Below are 23,734 nucleotides of genomic sequence, written 5' to 3' on the forward strand. Positions count from 1 at the left end.
ACCCTGTGTATGGTGGGCCTACCAGAATTCTGTGCTCCTGGGGCACTGCAGATGCTAACGGATGGCAAGGAATGGTGGTAGACCATATATCACAGGTATCTCTTCTGCCCCCTGCACACGCTGCACTACCCCATCAGACTTACTAACAAAACACCAAGATAAAATTACTAAGGCTTTTAACACAGCATCAGCATACCATTAAACTAAGCTCAGGGACTTGTGAATGTGGAGTCGTGTGCAACTGCACAGGTAGTGCTATCCCCATGAAGCTGGCCCTGGGTATCAGCATGTAATTGGCACTTAACTCCACAGGACTGGATGAGATCACCCATGAGAGAGAAGATAGAAAGAACAAATGGTCCCAGCCACAAGCACTGTGTTAGTTCAACATTTAGAGATTGATCAGAGGAGAAACAGTCCACAAAGGAGACTGAGAAGCAGCCAGGAGGGTAGGAAGACATGAGACTACCTGGCCACGATTCTCTAATTGCATTTTTTGGGACTCCCATTCAGTGACAGACTAAATGGGATGGCACTGATGTGTGAGGGGCTCACTATTGAGATTCTGGTATAACTACCAGTACTGTGGGTGGGTAGGCAGAAATGAGTCATTTAATTGAGGTGGACTGGGATATTAGTGCTCTCACAGGGAAGCACAATAACGTTTGAGAACAAGTTTATACATATATTTTTAATTGAAGTATAGTTGATTTACAACATGATGTTACTTTTAGGTATACAGCAAAGTGATTCAGTTATATATATATATATATATATATATATATATAATTTTCTTCCAGATTATTTTATGTTATTGTTTCTTACAAGAGATTATTTTTCCCTGTGTTATACAGTAAAGCCTTGTTGTTTATCTATTTTATATATAGTAGTGTGTTAATACCATATTCCTAATTTGTCCCTTTTCCCTTTGGTAACCATAAGTTTGTTTTCTGTCTGTGAGTCTGTTTCTGTTTTATAAATAGATCCATTTGTATTATTTTTTAGATTCCACATATAAGTGATATCATATAGTATTTGTCTTTCTATGTCTGACTTACTTCACTTAGTATGATAATTTCTAGGTCCATTCATGTTGCTGCAAATGGCAACACTTCATTCTATTTGATGGCTAAGTAATATTCCATTGTATATATGTAACACAGCTTCTTTACCCATTCATCTGTTGACTGATTGCTTCCATGTCTTGGCTATTATAAATAGTGCTGCTATGAACATTGGAGTGCATGTATCTTTTCAGATTAGAGTTTTCATCTTTTCCAGATATACGTCCAGGAGTGGGATTACTGGGTAATATGGTAGCTCTATTTTTTTTTTTTTTTTTTTTTTTTTTTTTTTTTTTGCGGTACACGGGCCTCTCACTGTTGTGGTCTCTCCCGTTGCGGAGCACAGGCTCCGGACACGCAGGCTCAGCGGCCATGGCTTACGGGCCCAGCCGCTCCGCAGCATGTGGGATCCTCCCGGACTGGGGCATGAACCCGTGTCCCCTGCATCGGCAGGCGGACTCTCAACCACTGCGCCACCAGGGAAGCCCTATTTTTAGTTTTTTAAGGAACCGCCATACAGTTTTCCATAGTGGCTGCACCAATTTACATTCTCACAAACAGTGTAAGAGGGTTCCCTTTTCTCCACACCTTCTCCAGCATTTATCATTTGTAGACATTTTGATGATAGCAATTTTGACAGGTGTGAGGTGATATCTCATTGTGGTTTTGATTTGCATTTGAGAACAAGTTCTTAAATAGCCTTTGGATTCACAGAGATGCTCTTGAGGTAATTTTGGTTAGGTGCATCTATTTGAAGGCTAATTCTGCTTCTTCTGGTTCTGTGGCAGCATGTGTTTGTGGCTTTTTTCCCAAAGGAAAGACAAGACAAAACCTCTACCTGGCAACTGATGGTAGCTGCTTACAGCAGTAACACTGTAAATGGACCAGCACCCTGGGCATTCCTAGCGTATGTTTTGGAATGCCATATAAATTTCTCACCTGGTCCAAAAAGAAGAGTTACAATTGTCCTAGAATACCAAATTGGCCTTCTTTTCATAACTGGACTTGGTATCCTGCACTGAGCCAGGTGGACTTTTAAGGAACTGGGCGTCTGTGGGCTTGTGTAGCCCCACACCCCGCTCGACTCCTCCATCGCTTCCTGGGCTCCTCTCCTTCCCCTGCAGCGGCCTGGGCTGGTCGGACCTTATCTGCCATGTCAGAAACCCTGGAAATGTGTATCGTGTTGCTTTCCCACTTGGGAGAGCAGTGCTGGAGGAGGTGGTGTCTGCCAGGGCAGCGACTACATCGCAGGTGAAGCTGGAGATCCTGGTGACGTCCAGGCGGACACGGGCTGGAAGGGGTGGTTTGGGAAGAAGTCGCCGTGAAAGTGTCTCTTGGGACTGCCACGAGCTACGTCTGCCTGGCTCCTGTGAGGTAGAAAGCCAGTGTTTCCTGGCTTTAGACCGTGAGTTGCTTAGGATTGCTTATCTTAAAACCAGCATCACTGAGGTACGACTTATATGTCATAAAACATAATTCTATGTTTTTTAGTAAATGTAGTTGTAAACTTAGTACATGTAGTAAATGTTCCAGTTTTGGAACATTTCCATCATTGCATACAGTTCCCTCAGTGTCCGTTTCCAATCAATTCCCATTTCCATACCCAGCCCCTGGCAGCCTCTGATGTGCTTTCTGCTGAAGACTTACCTTCACTGGTAAATGAAAGCTTACAGTATGTGGTCTTTTGTCTGGCTTCTTTCACTTAGCATATTGTTGCAGTATAAGTAGTTCTTTTTTAGTGCTGAATAGTACCCATTGTATGAATGTATCACATTTTGTTTAGCCATTCATCAGCTGGACATTTGAGTTGTTCCACTTTGGAGTTACTATGAATCGTTCTAGGAATAACTGTATACAAGTCTTTATGTGGATATGTTTTAATTTACCTTGGGTAGATACCTAGGAGTGGAACTGCAGTTTTGTATACTAAGTTTATGTTAAACCTTTTTTTTTCTCAATGTCTCAGATCTCTTTTTATTAGATTGACAATAAAATGTTTGATCAAGAAACTAGCCTATTGAAACTGAAGTTGGTGAAGGAAGTTCTAATTAATGTTCTTGTTAATTTGGAATTAACCACTCTTTTACTCATTTTTCAAACACTTTTTGAGCTAGCCATTGTACTAACCACTCAATATTAAAGTTAACTACACATCATTAGTTTTCTCTGATGGCTGGAAATCTGTGTGTACATTAGGATGGATATACTTTTTGAGATTTTTTTTTAGTTGACTTTACTGAATTCCTTAAACTAACTTGCTTGGTTTTACTTGCATCTTTCTTCTAAAAAGAACAGGAAAAAAAAAAAAATGTGTGTAGTATCTAGTTTTACAACATGGAAGGTAAATTTGACACCGATAGATTCTGTTGATGATGGTCCAAGGAACTCCAGAGGTTTGAGAGATGGGGGTTGTACAAAGCTGTACAGGAATGAGAGACCATTCTCATTGACCTACAGAGGTCTCGTTTTCTTTGTGCTAACAAACAGAGATAAAGAACATGATGACTGGCCCTGATGGTCTCAAGGAAGATAGTGGTGGTGATGATCTAAAGCTGAGAAGAATTGAAGAAACAGCTAAATTCTATGGTTCATTCAGATATGGATTACTCTACTATTGAGCTTATTTATATCTACATCCCCCCCTGTTTAGACTCCAGAGTTTTAGAATGGCAATACTGGGATGCTATAATAACTTCTATTTTAGAAAAGTTAGACACCTTATTTGGGGAGCTATCTGGTAAAATCGAACCAGAAAAGAACTAGGACTCTTTAGAGGAATGGCTTACGCCAGGGCTGGGGCACATAAAGCATAAGATGAGCCTGGATCATCTTGTGCCAAAAAGGAAGAAAGGGCTCAAGAACATCCGAGTCATGTCAGGGACATATGCACCAGATTGAAGTCAGGTCAGTCCTGGGGCAATTTTACCAACAAAATAAGTGATGATAGGAATGCATTGTACAATAAAATAAAAGAGTCCATCCTAATATAAATAAATGAATAAATAATGGAGAAAGGAAAGCTCTACCTAACAGGAGATCACTAACAACTGTAGAAAGAACAACTGAATTAAAAAAAAATCACCATTTGGCTTTCACCATAGTAATACTTGATTCAGGCAAGAATCATCAATCTATGCTAAAACTGGTGGGTACAAGTGTGGTAAAGAACAAGATATTTGCATAGCTTCAAAGTATCTCCCCATAAAACACTTATAAATTGCTCACTAATTTGTAAGTATCAAATACAAATTAACTTCAGAGTGAAGAAAGCTGGAAGACACATCTTAACCAAGTAATAAAAGTAACTACGAACAGGAATGGGACAAATTCACATCATGTGCTTTCTGATAAGAGGCCTTGAGAAGTACATGGCATTTTTGGCCCACCAAAAATGAACAAATCTTGAGGAAAATTAAACTCAAACTGTGGGGTTTTCTACAAAGTAACTGCCTTATACTTTTTTTGCATATGTGTGGCTGTGCTGGGTCTTTGTTGGGGTGTGTGGGCTGTTCGTTGCAAGCGTCTCTCTAGTTGTGGCATGCAGGCTTAGTTGCCCCACAGCATGTGGGATCTTAGTTCTCTGAGCAGGGATCAAACCCGACACTGCCCCTGCATTGGAAGGCAGATTCTTAACCACTGGACCAATGGACCACCAGGGAAGTCCCCTGCCTTTGAGGCTACTAATTCTATGTTTTGTTTTGTTTTGAACTAGTCCACACTTTATTTAGATTTATTTAGTTTTTAGCTAATGTCCTTTTCCTGTGCCAGGATCCTATCCAGGTGGCATGCATTCTTTATGGTGAAGTGTTAACATATCAAATTATTCATTTGGGAAAACCAGTGTATTTTCTGTATTAATTATAGAAAATTCATGTTGTTTTTGAAATTTACCTGCCTACCCCCAACCCCCCAATTCTCCTAAGTCTCAATCTGTTTTTTTTTAATTGCAATGTTAGATCTATGTGCAAAAATATAATGTACATCGTGATTGTAGGTTAACAGTTACATGTTTAAGATTTATTTTGCCTGTATGTTTTTACTGAATGACTTATTTCCTATTTCAAGGCAAGTATGAACATGTGGCATGATGACACAACTCAGTTTCTTAGAAATTTGTTTAATTTGTTGACTACTGCCCATACCTTTGGTAATCCTGTTCATGACAAAAAAAAAAATAAATAAATAAGGAACAGGCTTTGTCTGGGGGGATTCAAGTCTAATGAACCACATACCTACACATGCGCATACTAGAGGTCACTACCATTACCTCTCAGTGAGAAATGAAGGCCAGGAGATTTTGATGGTCAAGACTGTGATCACTGGAATCTGAGTAACTCAACTTAAAACACTTAACTCTGCTCTCACTTTGCAGCCTTACGTTGGGCAGATGATTCACTTGCCTTAAAGTTCTGGAAAACGGGGAGACAATTCTCCATCAGGACTGCTATACAGAATAGTGATATAATGCATATGAAGCAATTAGCATAATCCTGATATGTAATAGTAAGCCCTTATAAATAATGTTGACTATTATTATTATAATATATACCCACCTGAAAACTCTATAAAACAAATGAGCTGGGGAACATACAACCCTAGTATATGGAGAATAACAAAAATCAGGTTGTATCAACCCCTTATTTAGGGATGTGAACCACACTTTACTTTTTTCTGGTAGCCCCACTCACAGTGGCTGCTATCCACACTTTCTTTCCCTAACTCAGAAATCTCACTCTGAATACTATAGTACACTCATAATTTTTAATTAAAGCACTGTGTCCTCACAAACACTTTCTTCAAACTCAAAGCAAGCATTGTGCTTGAAACACTGTTAAAACTTGCCAAAGAATCTGAATGGCAATGATAGTAAAGGAAAATACAGACTACGTTATAAAAACAATGGCATTTGGGGAAAATAGTAAGAGCACAGAGGTTGCTGTGAGCAACAGAAATTGAAACTGATGAATCATTTTTCTTTCTGATGTAGGCTCACCACCCAGAGCCAAAATACTTTGCAAAACCAAAGCCGGTATCTATCTTCGGTCAATACCTGTCTTCCTTCCTAGAAAGCTCTATCTCCCTCATAATCCCTACCAAGTTTACATGGACTACAAGGTTACTCATGATCAACCCTCCTTACTAGTTGTCAGTGTTTGCCATTATACAATTTCATACTAGTCCAAAAAATATAGAGCATGTAATATAAATATACATGTTACTATCTATGCAAAATGTTATGGATTTTATAAAGATAATTAAAATGACCCAGTTTGCCCTATAGTTAATTCAAACAGGGGTCAGCAGATTATGGTCTGAGGGTCAAATCTGGCCATGCCATTTGTTTACATGTTGTCTATGACTGTTTTACTCATAAAGCAGAGTTCAGTTGTTGTGACCAGGATCATATGCTTTCCAAAGCTGAAGATACTTACTACCTTGGCCCTTTAGAGAAAAGGGCCAACCTCTGTAACTATAACAAAACTACCCACTAAGTGTCAATTAAAAAGCTACAAATAAAGAATTAAAAGAGTTCAGAAAGTTGGAGTGGTCACTTTCAGCAATGCCATTTTGAGAACTTTTTGGTACCAATAGAAATAGGAGTAAAAGAATAAGAATGCAGATCGGTTATAAACTTCTAGGCAACAAAAAATGATGGAAATATGTGAAGCAAAGAAAAAGCAAGAGAGAGGATGAAGCTTGCCAATTAGGTTAGTCATTATTCTCTTACGATAATTTGCAAAGGCCTTTTCATCTTTACCATTTTTCTAATCTGATGTATGTTTTATACAAGTCACATTCCATATGCTTCTAAGATATCTCTTAATTATATGCTTGCTTTCCAGCTGGGAACCCCACCCCAACAAGGCAGACTCACAGATATGAATTTGGTGACAAACATTATAATTAATGACATTCTCTGAAACTCTGCCTAAACTTAACCTTCTTAATCTTTTCTGTCATTTGATATTAAATATTTATTCAGCACCAAAATAATGAGATATTATTTATCTTCCAAAACAAAATCACATGACCTTGCAACACATTAATTTGCAAAGATTATTACTGTGCTGCTCTTTTCGTTTGTGTTTGTTCCTTTTCCCTAAAGTTCCATGAGGCAAAAAAGCTAGATGGATTAGTAGGACTTCTAGTCTTAAAAGACCAAAAATTATTTTGCTTTAATCAGAAAGGATATATTACATTAACAGGTCTAGGAGAGCTATTTTTAAAAGCTCTTGAAAACGAAGTTTTCATTACAAAAAACAATTTATTGCAGAAAGACAATTTATGCTTACATGAAAAATATTTTAGGCTCAATATGAAAAGCTGCTGCCATGTTACCTTTTGGCCAATTATTCAGATAGCTACATTTTTATAACCTGCTTTATGTACTTAAAACCTAAGAGAAATGTGAACGACAAAAAAAATAAGAAACAAAGTACAGTATTTGTAAAAAAAAAAAATGACTATCTTATTTGAAATATATACAATTCTCAACGTATAAATGAATAGGCTATAACGTGTAAAACTTTAAGTGTTATAGGTTAGGACAAAACATTAAAAAATAAAAAATGTAGGGGGAGAGGAGAAGGAAGAAGAGAGAAAGGGAACAAGGGAGGGAGAGACAAACAACCAACCAAAACTAAGACAGTCCAGATTCATATAACTGCTCATCTGATGTGAAGAGATAAAGAAAAAAATGGACTTTCAAACTTGAAGACTAAAATGTTTTACTACGTCAACATGAAATTCCTTCAGAGCTCTCATAATATGTACGTGGTTCTGGAACAAAATTCTTACTTCTTAGCTTATTAACAATGTGTACATTTGAAAATAAATATATACAATATATCAGAACAAACCCTTCGGGACCATATTTAGGCAAGGACAACCAAGGAAACAGAATTCAGGCATTTAGGATGCCTGTAACATTTAGGATATATGGTATTTTGAAGACTAATATTCTCTTCCTTGCTCGTTAGCCTGAAGTCTTCGTTATACACATGTTGTTTCTAAAGTAGTTTCCTTACAGAGACAAGCATCTTGATGGGCCAAAACAATTTCATTTTCGCCAGTACTACAAAAATTAAAAACAAAGAAACAGAAAATAATTAGCTTCACTGTTCACAAAGAAAGAGAAACAAGTTTATAGTTCTAAAAACTGCTTAGAAGGAGACATATAATTCTTTAATAGAAAAAAAAAAAACCAAAATACCCTCAGGTAATTCCAGTCCTTAATTTTTTTTTAAAAAAGTCTTCTATTAAAAAAAAAAAAGGTGAAATTATTACTTTACTACATGCCATGAAGAGGATTTAAATTAACTACAATGTACAGGATTCCTAAGACTTTGCTTAAAAATCAGTTTATATGAGCAAATATTTGGGAGAGGGAATGTTTGCTAACTGTAAGCTCAAGATGATCTCATTATTACATGGCAGACAAATCTAGCACTAGGAGGGCAAAAATTCCACTGAATTCTGCAGTGACAGATGATTAATATTTTGAGTAGTGAGCTTAGTTCTTGGTATGACATTTTTAGAGACTGTGAAAATGTATAATTTATTCCAGAGTGCAGCCAATGCACAATACAGAGTACAGAAATAGTCTGGAAAAAAAAAAATCAAAGGAAGCAGTCCTGAAAGAATAAGAAAGGCCCAGTCAAGAGTTGTTTTGGGGCCAATACATTAATAGTGTTCAATATTAAAATATCAAGTTAAAATAAAAGATATCAACATTTTTAGCACCTATTTTGTGCTAGGCACCCTCACAATTATCTCAAAGTAATGTGCAACAGTTAAAGGTTGTTGTCTTTAACATGTACAATCACCCACTCTCTCAGTAAGAACAACTCTGGGCACTTTTTTGGGGTGAGTTATCCACACCTCATGTGCCCTCTGATTCAGTCAAATATATGCTGGCTTATCTTGGAGGAATTAAGAATGCTTTTTATGGGTCACAAAACTTTGTTTCTATGAACTTCACCTCATTATTACTCTGAAAGAAAACGGGAAGGAAAAAGAACCGTGCTGACAAATGGGTTTGTGTATGTATGTGCACATGCGTGTATATGTGTATAAATGTGAAAGATGCTGACTGATTTTAATCTATATAATTTAAAGTGGCAATTCTAGAAAGAATATGGTAAGATTTATTTTTAATGCTAATAAAAGGAATGTAATTTAAGAAGCTATTTAAGTATTTTCTTAAAGGTAGTATCAGAGAAAATAAACTTCTCAAATGGTCCTTGGCACTTACATAAAGTCACATACATTTATTTGGTACTGTGTACCAGGAACAGTTCAGCTTCTGTGGGAGACCCCAAGTTACTTTAAGACAAAATGCTTATATAAAGAAACAGTTATTTACCCCTACCCGCAATCCCTCCCCTGCACACACCTGAAAGTTAGACAAATGGGTGGGGACTCATTCTAGGCAAAGAAAAAGGTGTACTACTTGGGGAAGTAGGGATATTGGGTATAGGAAGTGTCATGGGGTAGCTCATCAGGGTTACAAAGAAGGTTCTTTTAGAAGGCTGGTAGAAGATGATGAAAGTTGAAAATGCAGATTAAAGGCAAACTGTGAAAGTTCCTCACTGACATGCTAGGAAGTCTAAATACCCTGGAAACAAAGAAAAACCACACCTATGTATCCACACCTGTGTATACATATGTTTGTATGCGAGAAAAATGCTGCTACTAAACAGATGGTCTCTAACAGATTTCATAAATATTTCAAAGTGTCTGTACCTATGGGGGAAAAAATTAGTAACACTATGTAGTAGAGCCAGCCCAAAATATTCCACTCCCTTCACATTTGAAGAACTTACATAAAAGTTCGATATAACAGAGGGGAGGGAAAACAATAGTTAGTATTACAAATAAACTTACTAAAGCCGATAATGAATCGAACAGGCAAATCTTAGCATGGAGTGCATTCAAGTGTCTGAAAGCTTTCCTTAGAAAAGATAAGGAAATTAAATGTGTACTGATGAAAAATAAACTGTAGGGAATTTTAGCTGAAAGTTATGGAGCATTCTGCTGAGTGCTGCTATTACGATAACTAATCTTAAAACCTTAAAACATTTGTAATGTACCAAGTGCCTATATTATAGTTTATAACATCATAGGTTTTAACATAGTTATGCAGCAGTACTGACTGCAGTGCAACAAGAGAGAACATGTGAGTCGATAAAATTCAAGACTGGGTTTTGGCCAATGTACAAGATAAGTGATATCCCATATTTATCATATTTATCAGGGATTAACTGTTCCCAATAACTCCTTTTTATGTCATACACTATTGGCTGTCTGCATGGATTTTTTTTCTTTTGATGCTCAGATGAAAGATTAAAGAGAGAAAATTAAAAGATCATTTTTTAAATTTACAAGTCTATTTTTAAAACTCATCACTCACCACATAATCTATTCATACCTAATAAATTAAGACATAGATGTAAATTGAGAAAAACATTATTTAGAAACTACTGTCTATTTCTACAATCCAGGGTTTGAGTTTGAATCTGGACTTTTTCACCTGTTCACCTTGAGACCTTGGGCAAGTTATTTAACTTAGATAAGCCTCAGCTTTCTCATCTGTAAACAAGCCTAGTGATACATTTACTCTACAGGTATGAGGATTAAAGGAGGTACTGAAGAGAAAAAAGTTTACATAATTTCTGGCACATTTAAGTGTTCAATAGGCTGCTATTATTGCTACTATTGTGCTTTTGTTGTTGTTATTATTATTCCTTACAGGATAACTCAAATATATTAGGGCTAGATCTGGGACACAAAATGATAAAAAATAGTTTTGTATGATATACTGGTGTTATTTATTTAAGCCACGTATCTGGGAATCATCTGACTCTTTAGAAAAATATTTACTAAATTAAAAATCACTTTGTTTTAGAACTGAAGAATTTCTATTTGGTCACAGAATTCATTATGTTTTGATCAATGAAATATTTTACATTGCTCTTCTTTATTCCTAATGGTAAAATAAGGTCCATATAATGTAAAATCAGAAATGATGCTCTAGTCTCTTCTCCTTAGGGCATCTTTTGCATCCATGCCTTCTTAAAGTAGATGAGAGTAGAACAGTTAGAGTGGAAACATCCTACACTGGGTTTAAGAACTAAGATCAGTACCTAAAGGTAAAACAGAATATAAATAAACAAAATTACTCAAGAAAAGCCCTTCAGAAGGCAACATACTGGAGTCATTTCTCAAAGAGTCCAAAATAGGAAGCTCTCCCTTCAGCACTGATGCAAAAAACCTATTTCTTTGTTTGAACAGCAGATGGGGCAGATGGCTTGTACTGAGGCCATGTTGTACAAAAAAACATGAGAACCCTCAATATTGGAATGACATTCAGCATTGTAAGAAGTTATGTTATGGCAGGAACGTTGGATCTGAAACACTTCGGAGGGAGTCCCTGACACATTTACTAGACACATGGGAAATATCAGGCATAAGGAACACACTGTTTTCCTCCTTTCACTGTTGTTTTTTTAACCCCCTCAAGTGTAAGAGTGTGTGTGTATAGCTGGCTTCTCTTAAGTTAAAGGTGCACAGATGGGACTGCACATTCATGTGACCCTCCACTCGGACCTGTGGTCCTCCTCCTTGAACATCCAGGGGCTAAGGAAGGGTCCTTGCCAGATGGATGACAGTGATCTTTGTTCTTAGTATCCTGAGCTGGGACTTAGGTAAAATTTCTGAATGCAATCTGTTCTTACTTTTTAACATTTAGTGTGCAAAAAAATATATTTCTAACCCTAATCTATATTCATTTAATTAGATTTAATATGTATTAAGATTAATGAAAATCACATCCCCTTTCTCCAGACTTCTACCATCAATCAGTGAAGAGAGACAGGAAAAAGCAGAAACTGGAAAGAAATGGGCTGCAATGTGAGAGATTTCCATTGAAAGGTGTAGTTTAGAGCAGGAAGTGATCCAAACTAAGTGACCTCCACCTTTCTGCTGGGAAGAAGAGTTCTGATGATGCAATTTCAAAGACAATGACCCAAATAAAAGTGTTTTTCAGTGGAAAATTTCTACCACTAATAGGTGGGTGTTGCTAGGCAACAAATATTGCAATGTTTAATCTCTACCCTTACTAGCAATTGGCGTGATGGAATAAAATAAGCCTTTTCAGCATTTCAACATAATAGTTGTATCTGGCAATTTTTTAGTCATTTTAAAGAATACTTCTTTTATGTAGAAAGAACTTTTGTTAACATGTATCTGTCTACCTCCATTTTCTAAAAACTGGGTTCTATAATCCATAATGACTAACAGGAATACACTAAAATTAGCATAACTCAATTAGCAAAATGCATCCTTATAATAAATGCTATGAGTGACAAAAAACAGATGTTGATCATCAAAATTTGAGTGTGCATGTGATTTATTAGTATCAATATTTAGGAATGTGAATTTCAAAGTGAAAATAAACTTCCTCAGAGATTAGTTAAGAAACAAGTATGCATCTATAATTTTATAATTTGAAAAGACTTATGTGAAATTAAGACCTCATTTAGTATCTCTGGTATCCTTCAATGCCTAAGCAAGTTCCAATTAAATTTAATATTCTTATGTTACTTTTTTTTTGCAGTATGCGGGCCCCTCACTGTTGTGGCCTCTCCCGTTGCGGACGTGCAGGCTCAGCGGCCATGGCTCACGGGCCCAGCCACTCTGCGGCATGTGGGATCTTCCCGGACCAGGGCACGAACCCGTGTCCCCTGCATCGGCAGGCAAACTCTCAACCACTGCGCCACCAGGGAAGCCCTCTTATGTTACTCTTATGTTGATATTGTTTTAGTTGTACAATAGTATGAGCAGAGATGACATATTTAAAGAAACTTAAGAGCATGAATATTTTCAGGTTAACTTCTTGGGATAAACAATATGGGAGTCTTGTTAATCACTATGTTGTACACCTGAAACTTATATAACATTGTAAATCAACTATACCTCAGTAGAAAATAAAAAAGAATATGGGATTCTGATAAAGAAGACTCGAGTTCGGCAAGCTACAAAGTAATCTAGATTATCATTGGTTGGATATGGGGGGGTCAAAAGATCTGGGTTCAAGCCTTGATTCTGTCCCTTGTTAGACACATGAAGTTGGCTAAGTCGTTATACATCTCTGGGCCTTTTTCCCTTACAGCTCTAAAATATTCTGCTGTGCTATATATGCTGATCCAGATCTGCCATTAGCTAGCTCGGTGGCTCTGACAAGTCACTTACTTACCATCTGAGTCACAGTTTACTCTCTCGAGAAGTGACTATGATTAATGACATGTGAATCAAACCTTGAGTTGGCACTTATAATAAAATATGACTCAGACTGGTGTTCAGAGAGAAGAAACATGTTTTGTTCAGAGAGAGAAAGAGTATCAGCTAACATTTACAGGAAAAAAAATTCCTTTATGCTCATTAGATATTTCTTAAGTGTTTAAAGGCACCGTGTTTCTGGGTCACTGATATACATCCCATCCTTTAAGAAGTTTGCATTTTAGGAGTTATAAGGTAAGTATCCAAATATCTATAATAGAAAACAAAATATAAGTTCAACTTATAATAAAAGTACAAAGTACTATTAATATTCAGAGGAAGATGAATCAGAGTGGCATTAAGAATAGATCTTGGAAGGACAGACTGGATTTTAGCAAGCAGGAGTTTACAGATGATTCATTATTAAGAAGATGGATATTCTGGGCTGAAGAAATAGAACAGCAAAGTAGCCAGAGAAATGGAAGAGGATAAAAATATTGAGAGAAAGAGAGTATTAGGAAAATAGCTTAGAAAGAAGTTTAGAACACAGCAGTCTGGAAGGCCTTGAGTTCCTAGAGATTGGATGTCACTTTTAGGCACTAGGGAAACACTTTTCACATTTAAATTTAAAACAAAACAAAACCCAGTGTAAAACAGTATTTTGTGAAGATATATCTAATTGAAATATTTAGCATAATAAAGATAAGAATGCTGCAAGAAAAAAAGATACTAAAACAGAGAGAACAGTTATGAAGGATTTTAGTTACCCAAGGTATCATAAAGTGAAAAACAACTGGGTTAAAATGTCTATAATGGGAAAATGACAGAAAACGATGATTTAAAAAATGCTTAAAGAAACTCGCAAGACTTAGTAACATTCTGTATACTGAGTGAGGGAGAAGTTAAAACAGACAAGCTTTGAGCTTGGGTTATTTGTAAAATTATTATTAACTGAATGTGTAAAGTCAGGAAGGAGTTTACAAGGAGAGGAGTGAGAGGATGTGGGAGAGGAAAGTGGCCTAATTTTTCTGTTTGCTGATCACTTCCAGCATCAACCTCATTATGAAGTTTAAAACTAAAACAGTTTTTAAATCTGAGGTTTATCATCAAAAAGTCTTCCCTCAAACATTTATAGGAAAGAGTCTGCTAACCAAAAGTCTGTATGTGCTACACATCGCTTTTCTCAGCTTCTAACCTCCTTTCCTAGCACTTCACAAAAGTCTGTATGTGCTACACATCGCTTTTCTCAGCTTCTAACCTCCTTTCCTAGCACTTCACAGTTTACCAAAATCCAACGAGTGTCCAAGTCTCACTTGTCAAGGCCTCTGCTAGACCCAAGATTATTCTCAAGAAGGGTTTATAGTCACCAGTGACTACAAAGGACAGATACAACTATGCTGACACTCCACAATTTAGTTACTAAGAACATTTCAGTGGGATGTTTTAGTGCATGTTACTAGTGCATCGAACACTTTCACACTGGAAGGTTGGTGAGATGTCAAGAAGGCTTGACAAAAAAAACCAGAAAAGATGTCATTGGCAGGGAAAGGTATGGTTCTGTGAGGATTCTAGGGTAGTACACAGAGAAGCTGAGATGAACACACTGCCCTCAGAGAACTTACCTGGGCGAACTTGTGAATCTGCTCTACCACCGCGGCAAACAGAGCATGGACACTTTCATCAATCAGACTCTGCATGTAGTGCACTGCCTCTTCATCAGACAGGTCTAGACGAAATTTATCCTGAACCTACAAGGTCACAGTCTTATTAGCTTTTGAATAAAGAAAAACACACATTTCGAAAAGACAAGAACAAACAGATACAGATATTATTACAATGAACTATTCTATGCCAAAGAAATGATTCATAACCTGTAAAGAGTTCTGAATACTATTCTCTTGAATGTGGAACTTTACTTTTTGCTATATGCTCTTTATATCACCCTATCTTTGTTGGTTGTAAATATTTCTGCAGAAAAGAATTAACAAAGTGAATAGAAAATATAATTCTGTTAGACCCTGCAAATTTAAAAAGAGACAAAAATTGTTCTTTTAACTCAAAGGTGTGCTTTAGTATTTGCATTTCAAAGCTAGAATTATAAGATTTAAATTGTGACATAATAATTATTAACAATCTCCTTCACTTTATGAAATGGATATAGCAAGGTAAGCTTATATTACTATTCTCCCTCACCTTCTCTGCCTACACAAGAACAGGAACTATGTCAATTGCTGGCAAAATGAACTAAACTAGATCTTCTAAAATGTCCCCTTTCCTATAGGAGTTCCCTGTACTTCTGCAAAGAACTACTTCAACTGGCCTATAATTTCCAAAGACAGAGGACTTTTTCATTATTTCATATTAAAACATACAGTTGATTCTCAATAGCAATAAGTACTAGAAAACTTAGTAGAGATATATATCAGAATAGTTCCCTAAAACACAAAAGCCAATGTTACTGAATGACTACTCTGTGCTAAACACTGTGCAAAGTACTTTACATGCAGTATTTCACTCAACTCTCAGATGGCTCTGAGGCAGATAATATCTCCATCTATAAGATGCAGAAACTGAGACACAGAATTTATGAAGCCAATCCAGGGACCTTTAACTGATGATAAGTGGCTTGCACTTCCAGACAATTGCATCCTACTGCACTAACCATTGTACTAACTCCTTTCTCCTCTTATAAATAACCCATATATATTTCTGAAAAGGCAGGCTAGGAGAAAATGGGATTTCCAAGTGGATAAAAAGTGGTCCACATTTAGTATTTCCTTTTAAGTATAGAGTTTAACTACTATAAAACCAGGAAGAAGAAAGGGCAGACAGTATGACAACCCATGGCCCTGCTCAGTGCTCTTTTCTCTTCACTGCACTGGAAGTATACCAGCTGATCTGACAGCCCTCAGCCTCAGGATAGAGGAGGTAAAAGAGAGGTTAATATAATAAGTGAAGGACAATTTGGTGGAGGGAGACCTAAAAGTATACTTTCAATCAACTCTCTCTTCCATTTCTGGGTCCCAGTTAAAGAGTTTAATCCATTATATTCCTTGATTTCTACTTAGAGAGGTCATGTCTGACAATTTTGGAACTATGTTTTAAGAATGTCAAAAAACTGTAGGGCAGGAGAATCAAAATAAAACTTTAACCCAATTTATCAAAACTTGCATACTTACATAAGTACTTAAATTACAAACAGAAGATATGTATTTAGCATATAAAGAAAATGTTATTTGCCAAATATGAAGACATTCTCTTTTATAACAAAGAAGGTTAACAACATATAAATGGTTGATCTGTTTTCATATATACTGACTTATGTTAGGCTACTTGTTATTGTCCCCTAAGTCACCTCTGTGACTTTCACCTTTCCAGAATTTCTCCCCTGACTTCTTGGCTATCCCTACCAGCTCCAAACCCTCTCCTTTCACACCTCATTAGTAAGGCTGCACTCAAAACAATCTGGAGAGTGCCTTTAAGCAAAAGGATACACACTTGTAAATCTCAGCCTCTGCACTGTCTTTCAAAGGTAGATAAGATACCCTTTGTTTAAAATATCGTGAGAATTTCCAAAATGTGATACAGAGACACAAAGTGAGCAAATGTTGTTGGAAAAATGGCACCAACAGACTTGCTCAACACAGAGTTGCTACAACCTTCAAAATCTGTAGGAAACGCAATTATCTGTGAAGCACCATAAAATGAGTAGACAGTTTAAAAAGAAGTAAAAAGAAATTGATATATATGTACTAAAATATGTTAGAAAAAAGGAAAATATTGTTGAACTTTGTTATGATTAAATAATTTGAATAATATGTACTTCTCTGAAGACTTCAGCCTCAAATGTGCTACTCTGTTTCTTTAGCTGGCTTTCATTCATGAGATCAATGCAAAAATTTTCTAGGTAGTAAGACTTCAAAGTAATGCCAGCAAGGGTTATTTCACAAAGTATTAAAACCTATTTCTACTTCTTAAAAAAGCCAACCAATATGAAACATAAATTTTAGTCTATTGCAGCATCACTTTCCAATATTATTATGACTTTAAAGTCAAGTTTATGTTGCAATTGGTTACTTCACATTCTTGATAAAACAGTAGCAAGCAAATAAATCTTTATGGAATACCCTTTTGGGTAAAAATATGGTAAAATACTTTTTGTTCAAGGTTCACTTAATTGAAACTAGAATAAACAGCTAGGGAGTAAACAGTGTCAAGAAAAATGACTAAGGTACATGCTTTTCTTCCCTATAAATTAATTGCTTCATGTGTTAAAGGATGATGCCATAAAGAGAGCTGGTAACAAATTAAACAATAAAATTATGATTCTCTAAAAGAGAAGCAAAAGTTGAAACAAAAGAACAATAACTATATAACAACTGGCAGAAGAAACTGGAAGACTCCGTTTGACAAATACTGTTAGAACTTTCATAAATGACTTCTGAACACAAGTAAAGTCAGGCAAGAGTGAACATATGACAGAGATAGATGGGTTTAAAATAAACAGCAAAAACAGATCCTGAAAACAGCAAAGCAAAAAAAAAAGGCAACAACATTTGAAATCTGGTGCAGTCATCAACTTTAGCTAAGAAAACGTTCATCAACCATGTTTCTTGATGGATGAGCTTAAATTGACAAAAAATAACCCAGGCCAAAACCTAGTGTGATAAGTAGTCCATTGCCTTGTTTGGGGGTGGGGGGTGCTGAAACAGTGCTTCCTGGATAATAATATATGAAATCTTAATAAGAACATAATTTCCTTAAATGGTTAAGCAATAAAATATTTACATTAAAATCCCTCTCATTGCTTGCCAATGACTCATAAAATTAGGTAAAAGAGATTAGCTTCATTCATGTTTGCAATGATGTAAATATTTTTGTATCCCCCAAATCCACGTTGAAACACTAATGCCCAATGTGATAATATTAGGAGGTGGACCCTTTGGGAGGTGTTTAGGTCATGAGGGTGGAACCCTCATGAATGGGATTAGTGCTCTTATAAAAGAGATCCCACAGAGCTTCCTAGTGCCTTCCACCCTATGAAGATACAACAAGTTTTCGACCCAAAAAGGGCCTTAACTTGACCATTCTGGCACCCTGATCTAGAACTTCTAGCCTCCAGAAGCATGAGAAATAAATTTCTGTTGTTACAAGCCATGCAGTCTCTTGTATTTTGTTATATACAGCAGCCCAAATGGACCAAGACAATGTTTAAACCACAGAGGTACCTTTCTAATAATGCTAAGAGTCAATTACATCAGAACTTAGGGATTTTGGTGCCAATTATTAATTTCAACCACCAGGGCAATTCCATCTATGAGACTGTTATAATTTTAGTAATTTTATACTTCTGTAAGTTAAAAAACTACACTAACTTTGAAGTTCAGTATTAATAACCACACTGATATTTAAGATCATTTTATGTTACCTTTGGATAAATAAAGTATACTACATACATCCCTCTCAATGAATCAGAGAGTCAGAAATTAATTTGAATAAAAATCTTCAAATCTGTTACCCTTCCTCCCATCTCCTGCTGCAACTCAGGGTACAATAGTTCTGAATAACTGCTCATCTACGTGATGGCTTTCCTTCATTCTTCTCTTTGCAGGTTAAGTTAAGGCAGGTCTCTATTCTCCTGACACAGTAAGAAACCCCTGTAAGCAAGGGTATGAATGGGAAGGATAAAGAATGGCTGTTTGCTTCTGCTTCTCCATACTATTACAATATTTTGTTTCTGATCCTTAGCAGGCTTAGTCTGGGAGTACCAGGAATCAGGTATCCCAGTAGGAATATTAAAGAGAAGCTAAACTTTCAGGACAAAGAGAAAGGGCTGTGATAGTAAGCTCCCTCTCTTGGTGTAGTGACCTATTCATGTGACTGTGGGTACAAACAGGCAAGGGGATAAAACATGTTGCAGAGGACTTGAGAGGCTGTCATATTCTGGAATGTGAAATAAAAAATATACACAAGGTCTCTTTCTTAATTCATGTTACTTAAGAGTCTAGGGGTCGGGACAAGGGGAAATGGGTTGTTAAAATCCTGTTATTTTTTACATATGAAAAGTAGACTATGATATCTGAGGATGTATAAAAATTACCTTTTTCACAGTCTTATCTGGTTCAAGAGCAATATCTGGAATGTTTGCATCCACCATCAAGGAAAACAAGTTCAAAATAAGATTAGAATACCTAAAGGAGAGTGGGAAAGAAAAATAAATAGCAATGTGTTAGAATTTTGCCATTCTTTCTCATATTAAGAGCACTCCTAGAAGTAGTGCTTTATAATGGTTACTATTACTCCTATGGAAAATAGAATGTGAGCTTATTCACCAGCTGTCTCAATGAAAAGAAAGCCTTGAAAACATATCTTATTCTAAGGTCTTGATATAATGCCATTTCTAGGTCCCCCACTAGGGAACACACTTTTGGAGTAACCATCTAATAATGACAGTTTTTCACTCTTTAGTAAGTATATTCTTTTGAGAAGGGATCTAAGGGGAATCTGCTTTATACCATTAATTAGCATTACTAAGCAATGAAGATCTGTCTTTGCTCAATGCTGACAAGAATCTGCTACCTTAAGACTACCTCAGTATGTCATGGGTAAATGAGTCAAAGGGAAATAGTGTGAGTTCAGTAATCATTCATAAATATCCTCTAGGGACACTAATCCCACCATCTTCGAAAATATAATGACGGGCCTGGATACAAGCAACCCTAAACGGAGGAGAAAATAGCTTGTACTCTTCTACACTAAATATGTGCAAGATATCTAAATAACTTCACCTTTTGGAGTATGCTGGCCCCTGTAGGAACTAAAGGTTTATCCTCATCAATCATCAAACTTTTCATCCTCCTCCAAACAAGAATAAAGAATGTTACTATTCCAAATCTTATTTCCAGGAGTGCAGCCATGTGGGGAAAGGTATCATTAAGTGTACACTGGGTGCAACCCACCTCCTGCTCCAGAACACTCTCCCCTTGGACAGTTATGCCCTGAGCGGCCCTGCAGCACTGTAGTGATAAAAGGAGGTCCAGGTTTGACTTTGGGGATGGATGTAAGTGAAGAAAGCTTTGGTTTCAGGCAATGAAGGTTTCTAGCTGGTCTTGGTAGAAGTGTCAACACAAGTGCCTTGCATTGTCTTCTCGAGCGGATGGAAGTCAGGACTTTAGGTTATGCAGAACCTTTATTCCAGCCATCTACTTATCCATAATATAAAAAAGTACATAAAAACTAATACTTGAACTGTAATGATAATAGAACTTGTAGACAAAAATGACTATCCATATGAACCTCAAATTACCTATTTCATCATTTTTGAATTTTATATTACCCATGAAAATCAGGCACTATAATGAAAAAATTCTACCTTGATATAATATTCTAATCAAATTAGGCCCTAACTCAATTATACTCTTTTAAAAAAAGTATGATAATAGCTAAACTGCTTGAACTTATAGTTTTAAAGTTACTGATTTCCTTGTGGGAACTGATAAAAACCATGTCACAGCTTATTCCATTTCTACCCACATAATAATTTTATTCATTCAACCAACACATATTTATTGAGTACTCACACTAAACACTGTTCTAGGCACTATGGGTATAGTGGTGAACTGAACAAACAAGGTCTCTACATACTCATGAAGCTTACATTCTGGAGGAGGGTGGGGACTCACACAATAAACTGACAAAGAAGATAATTTCATGAGTACTTGACTGACAAAAGATTTTTAAAAATAAAGAAAAAACAGCAAAATGGGTCAAAGGCTGATGGGGCGGGGAGAAAAGTCATCTTAGGGAGGTATGATGTTATTCTAACTGTACTGAAATAAATGAGTTTAAAGAGTAGAGTGACATACTCAGATATGCATTTTGTAAAAGCCCACACTGGCTATCTTGTGGGGAATAAGAATGGAGGAAGGGAAACTATTTTACAGATGTCCAGGTGGAAAATAAATAATATGGACATTATCAGGCTATATTTTGGAGATGGACTGGATCTCACTTGCTTCAAGATGCCTTCAATGAAGTGGAGAACAGAGGACCTGAATGTCACCAAGGATTTAGCCTACATGGGGAACTATGGTTATTTATCAAAATTAAAAAAAAAAAATGAATGAAAGAAGAACAGGATTTGGGGCAGGGAATCAAGAGTTCCATTTTAGACACATATTGAGTTTGAGATCCCTACTACATTCTTAGTAGAGATGTCAAATAGGCAGTTAGACATATTTCAGAGGAGATAATAGGGCTGCTGGTAATAGTTTGGAATCATCAGCATTTGGATCCTATTTAAAGTCACAAGTCTAGATGTAAATGCTTAAGGAGAGAGTTTAGGGGAAAAAGATCCAGAACTCTTTATACTGATATGGAACTTGTAGATAGTTTAATATATAGAGGTCAGGAAGAAGAGGGAAGGTATCAGCAAAGAAGCAGGAGTGACCAGTAAGGCAAAAAGAAAATAGAGGAGTAGGTTACACCAAATAAAAGAAATGTTTTTAAGGACTGGTGTCAGTAGGATACAACCAACTGCTACATATTATGTTACGAAAAAATATTCTTTCAATGAACCTTAATTATTCATACTCTGTTTTGTTGACTATATAGGGTTTGTCCCAACCTTGCCATAGGGGAATCTCAGGAATCTACCACAAGGTAACACAGGGAGAGGAATACAAGGTTCAGTTTTGAAAGGGATATTTCAAAGTATATCCCATACCTGGCTGCCCATTAAATTCATTTGGGAAGCTTCTTTGAAAATACCAATGCCTGGGCCAAATCCCAGACCAATTAAATCTGATGGGGCTCAGAACTGTTTTGGTCCCCCCCTAGCCCACAAAGAACCCCAGGTGATTTTAACGGTCAGCCAGGATCTATGTTAAAATGTCTGCCTTTATGAAAGCATGTGTGTTCCTTTTGTAAAAGGCAAATAATGTTTTCTCCATTATCTGCTGGTATACATATAACCACCCATGCTTCTATTATTATGGCAAAGGGAAACAATGTAAATAAATATAAAATGGAATATTCTATAAGAAGCTTAAACATCCAATTACTTTGTGGATAACCTGTCACTACCTTAACGGTGTTAATCTTTTACATCTGTTGCCATTAACCTGCATTTTCCATTTAAGACAGAACAAGTTACACAAAACAGAAATTATATATTAGTCATTCAAATGCTATCCAGAAAAACAGAAAGGTTACCAGAAATCTTTAAAGCCATTATTAAAAGAAAATATAAGGTTAAGTTTAAAAAAATGATAGAGTGGGCAAAGTGGGCAAAACCAAGTCTAGACAAAGATGTAAGGATGGATGTGATATAAATTAGATTTTTAAAAAGGAGTAGGTTAAGTACAGAGTTCAAGGAAAATGTACTCTTTCTCATACCCATGTTTATGCCAACCACCATGCTACTCACTGGGTATACAAAGATGGTCTAAATTTTTCAGTAAAAACCTTCAATACTAAGAATAAAAAGCATTAACTACAACAAGTGAGGTTCTTAACAGCATTTCAGACGTCTTGTTTCCCCTACAATCTATCCATTTTGCATGCAACAAATATCAGAGTAGAATCCTATAAAAATATTTATTTAACAAGTGTACTACTTCTAGAAGGGAAAACAATGAGATTAATGATGAAAAGTAGTGTGATCAATAGATTCACTGCTGTTTGGAGACTAGGCAAACATCCTCTAAGACAATGTAAGAACTTTGCTTGATACAGCAAAATGCATTCCAAATTTCAATATTTTTACTGAAAAGTTTAGGCCCTCTTTGTATCATGGTGTTTGGCATAAACATGGATTAAGAGAAGTTATGTTTTCCTTGAACACTTAATATTTAAAATGTTTTAGCATTACTAGAGAGTTGCCATAAGAGTATTCAAAAAGTAAATTTTCTAATTTATTATTGGTATAACAGTGTATTTTGTTATATGAAAATCACACCATAAAGTGTGTTCCGGCACCTGTACAAGTAACATTCATAACTTAATTCAAAAGGGACTGCTCTGTTTGTGGTCCACAGTTTATTCAATGATTTCTTGTTGATCAGCAATCAACAAACACCATGAAAAGAACACAGTTGGTCCCACCTAAAAACTCTAATAATTAAGCGTGTCAAATATCCTTACCTCCAAACAAATTTTTGGCTATCTGGTTAATTCTTATGTCCTAAGAGAAATTTTTACTAACTGAACCATATTCTAAAATACAACATTAAAAAATAAATGTTTATCAAAATATTAGGGTCTAGCTAATCTTAACAGTGAAATCTTTGAAACTAAAAAAGTAAAACAATTTTCATGAAGACTTAACATAAAGTGAGGTAGATTAATCTCTTTATGATTTTTCTTAGTAGTGAGGAAAGTTAACTTTTGGC

The 23,734-nt window shown here is 36.1% G+C and overlaps 1 protein-coding gene across 2 annotated transcripts in view; it reads right to left on the reverse strand.

Moving 5' to 3' along the window:
* Nucleotides 1-7,764: 7,764 nt before the first annotated feature.
* The window catches only part of PIK3C3 (phosphatidylinositol 3-kinase catalytic subunit type 3), a 156,866-nt gene continuing 140,896 nt past the window's right edge, over nucleotides 7,765-23,734 (reverse strand). For both annotated transcript variants that reach the window (XR_004345351.1, XM_032602470.1), the window contains 3 exons: nucleotides 19,444-19,534; nucleotides 14,966-15,091; nucleotides 7,765-8,139 (listed from right to left, as the gene is read on the reverse strand). Coding sequence is in view for 1 of the 2 variants with exons in the window: in XM_032602470.1 (XP_032458361.1) it covers nucleotides 8,125-8,139; nucleotides 14,966-15,091; nucleotides 19,444-19,534 (232 nt within the window). In the remaining variant the exon portion in view is untranslated. The remainder of the gene's footprint in view (nucleotides 8,140-14,965; nucleotides 15,092-19,443; nucleotides 19,535-23,734) is intronic.

The sequence above is a fragment of the Phocoena sinus genome, chromosome 14 (genome assembly GCF_008692025.1).
Source record: "Phocoena sinus isolate mPhoSin1 chromosome 14, mPhoSin1.pri, whole genome shotgun sequence".
Lineage (NCBI taxonomy): Eukaryota > Metazoa > Chordata > Mammalia > Artiodactyla > Phocoenidae > Phocoena > Phocoena sinus.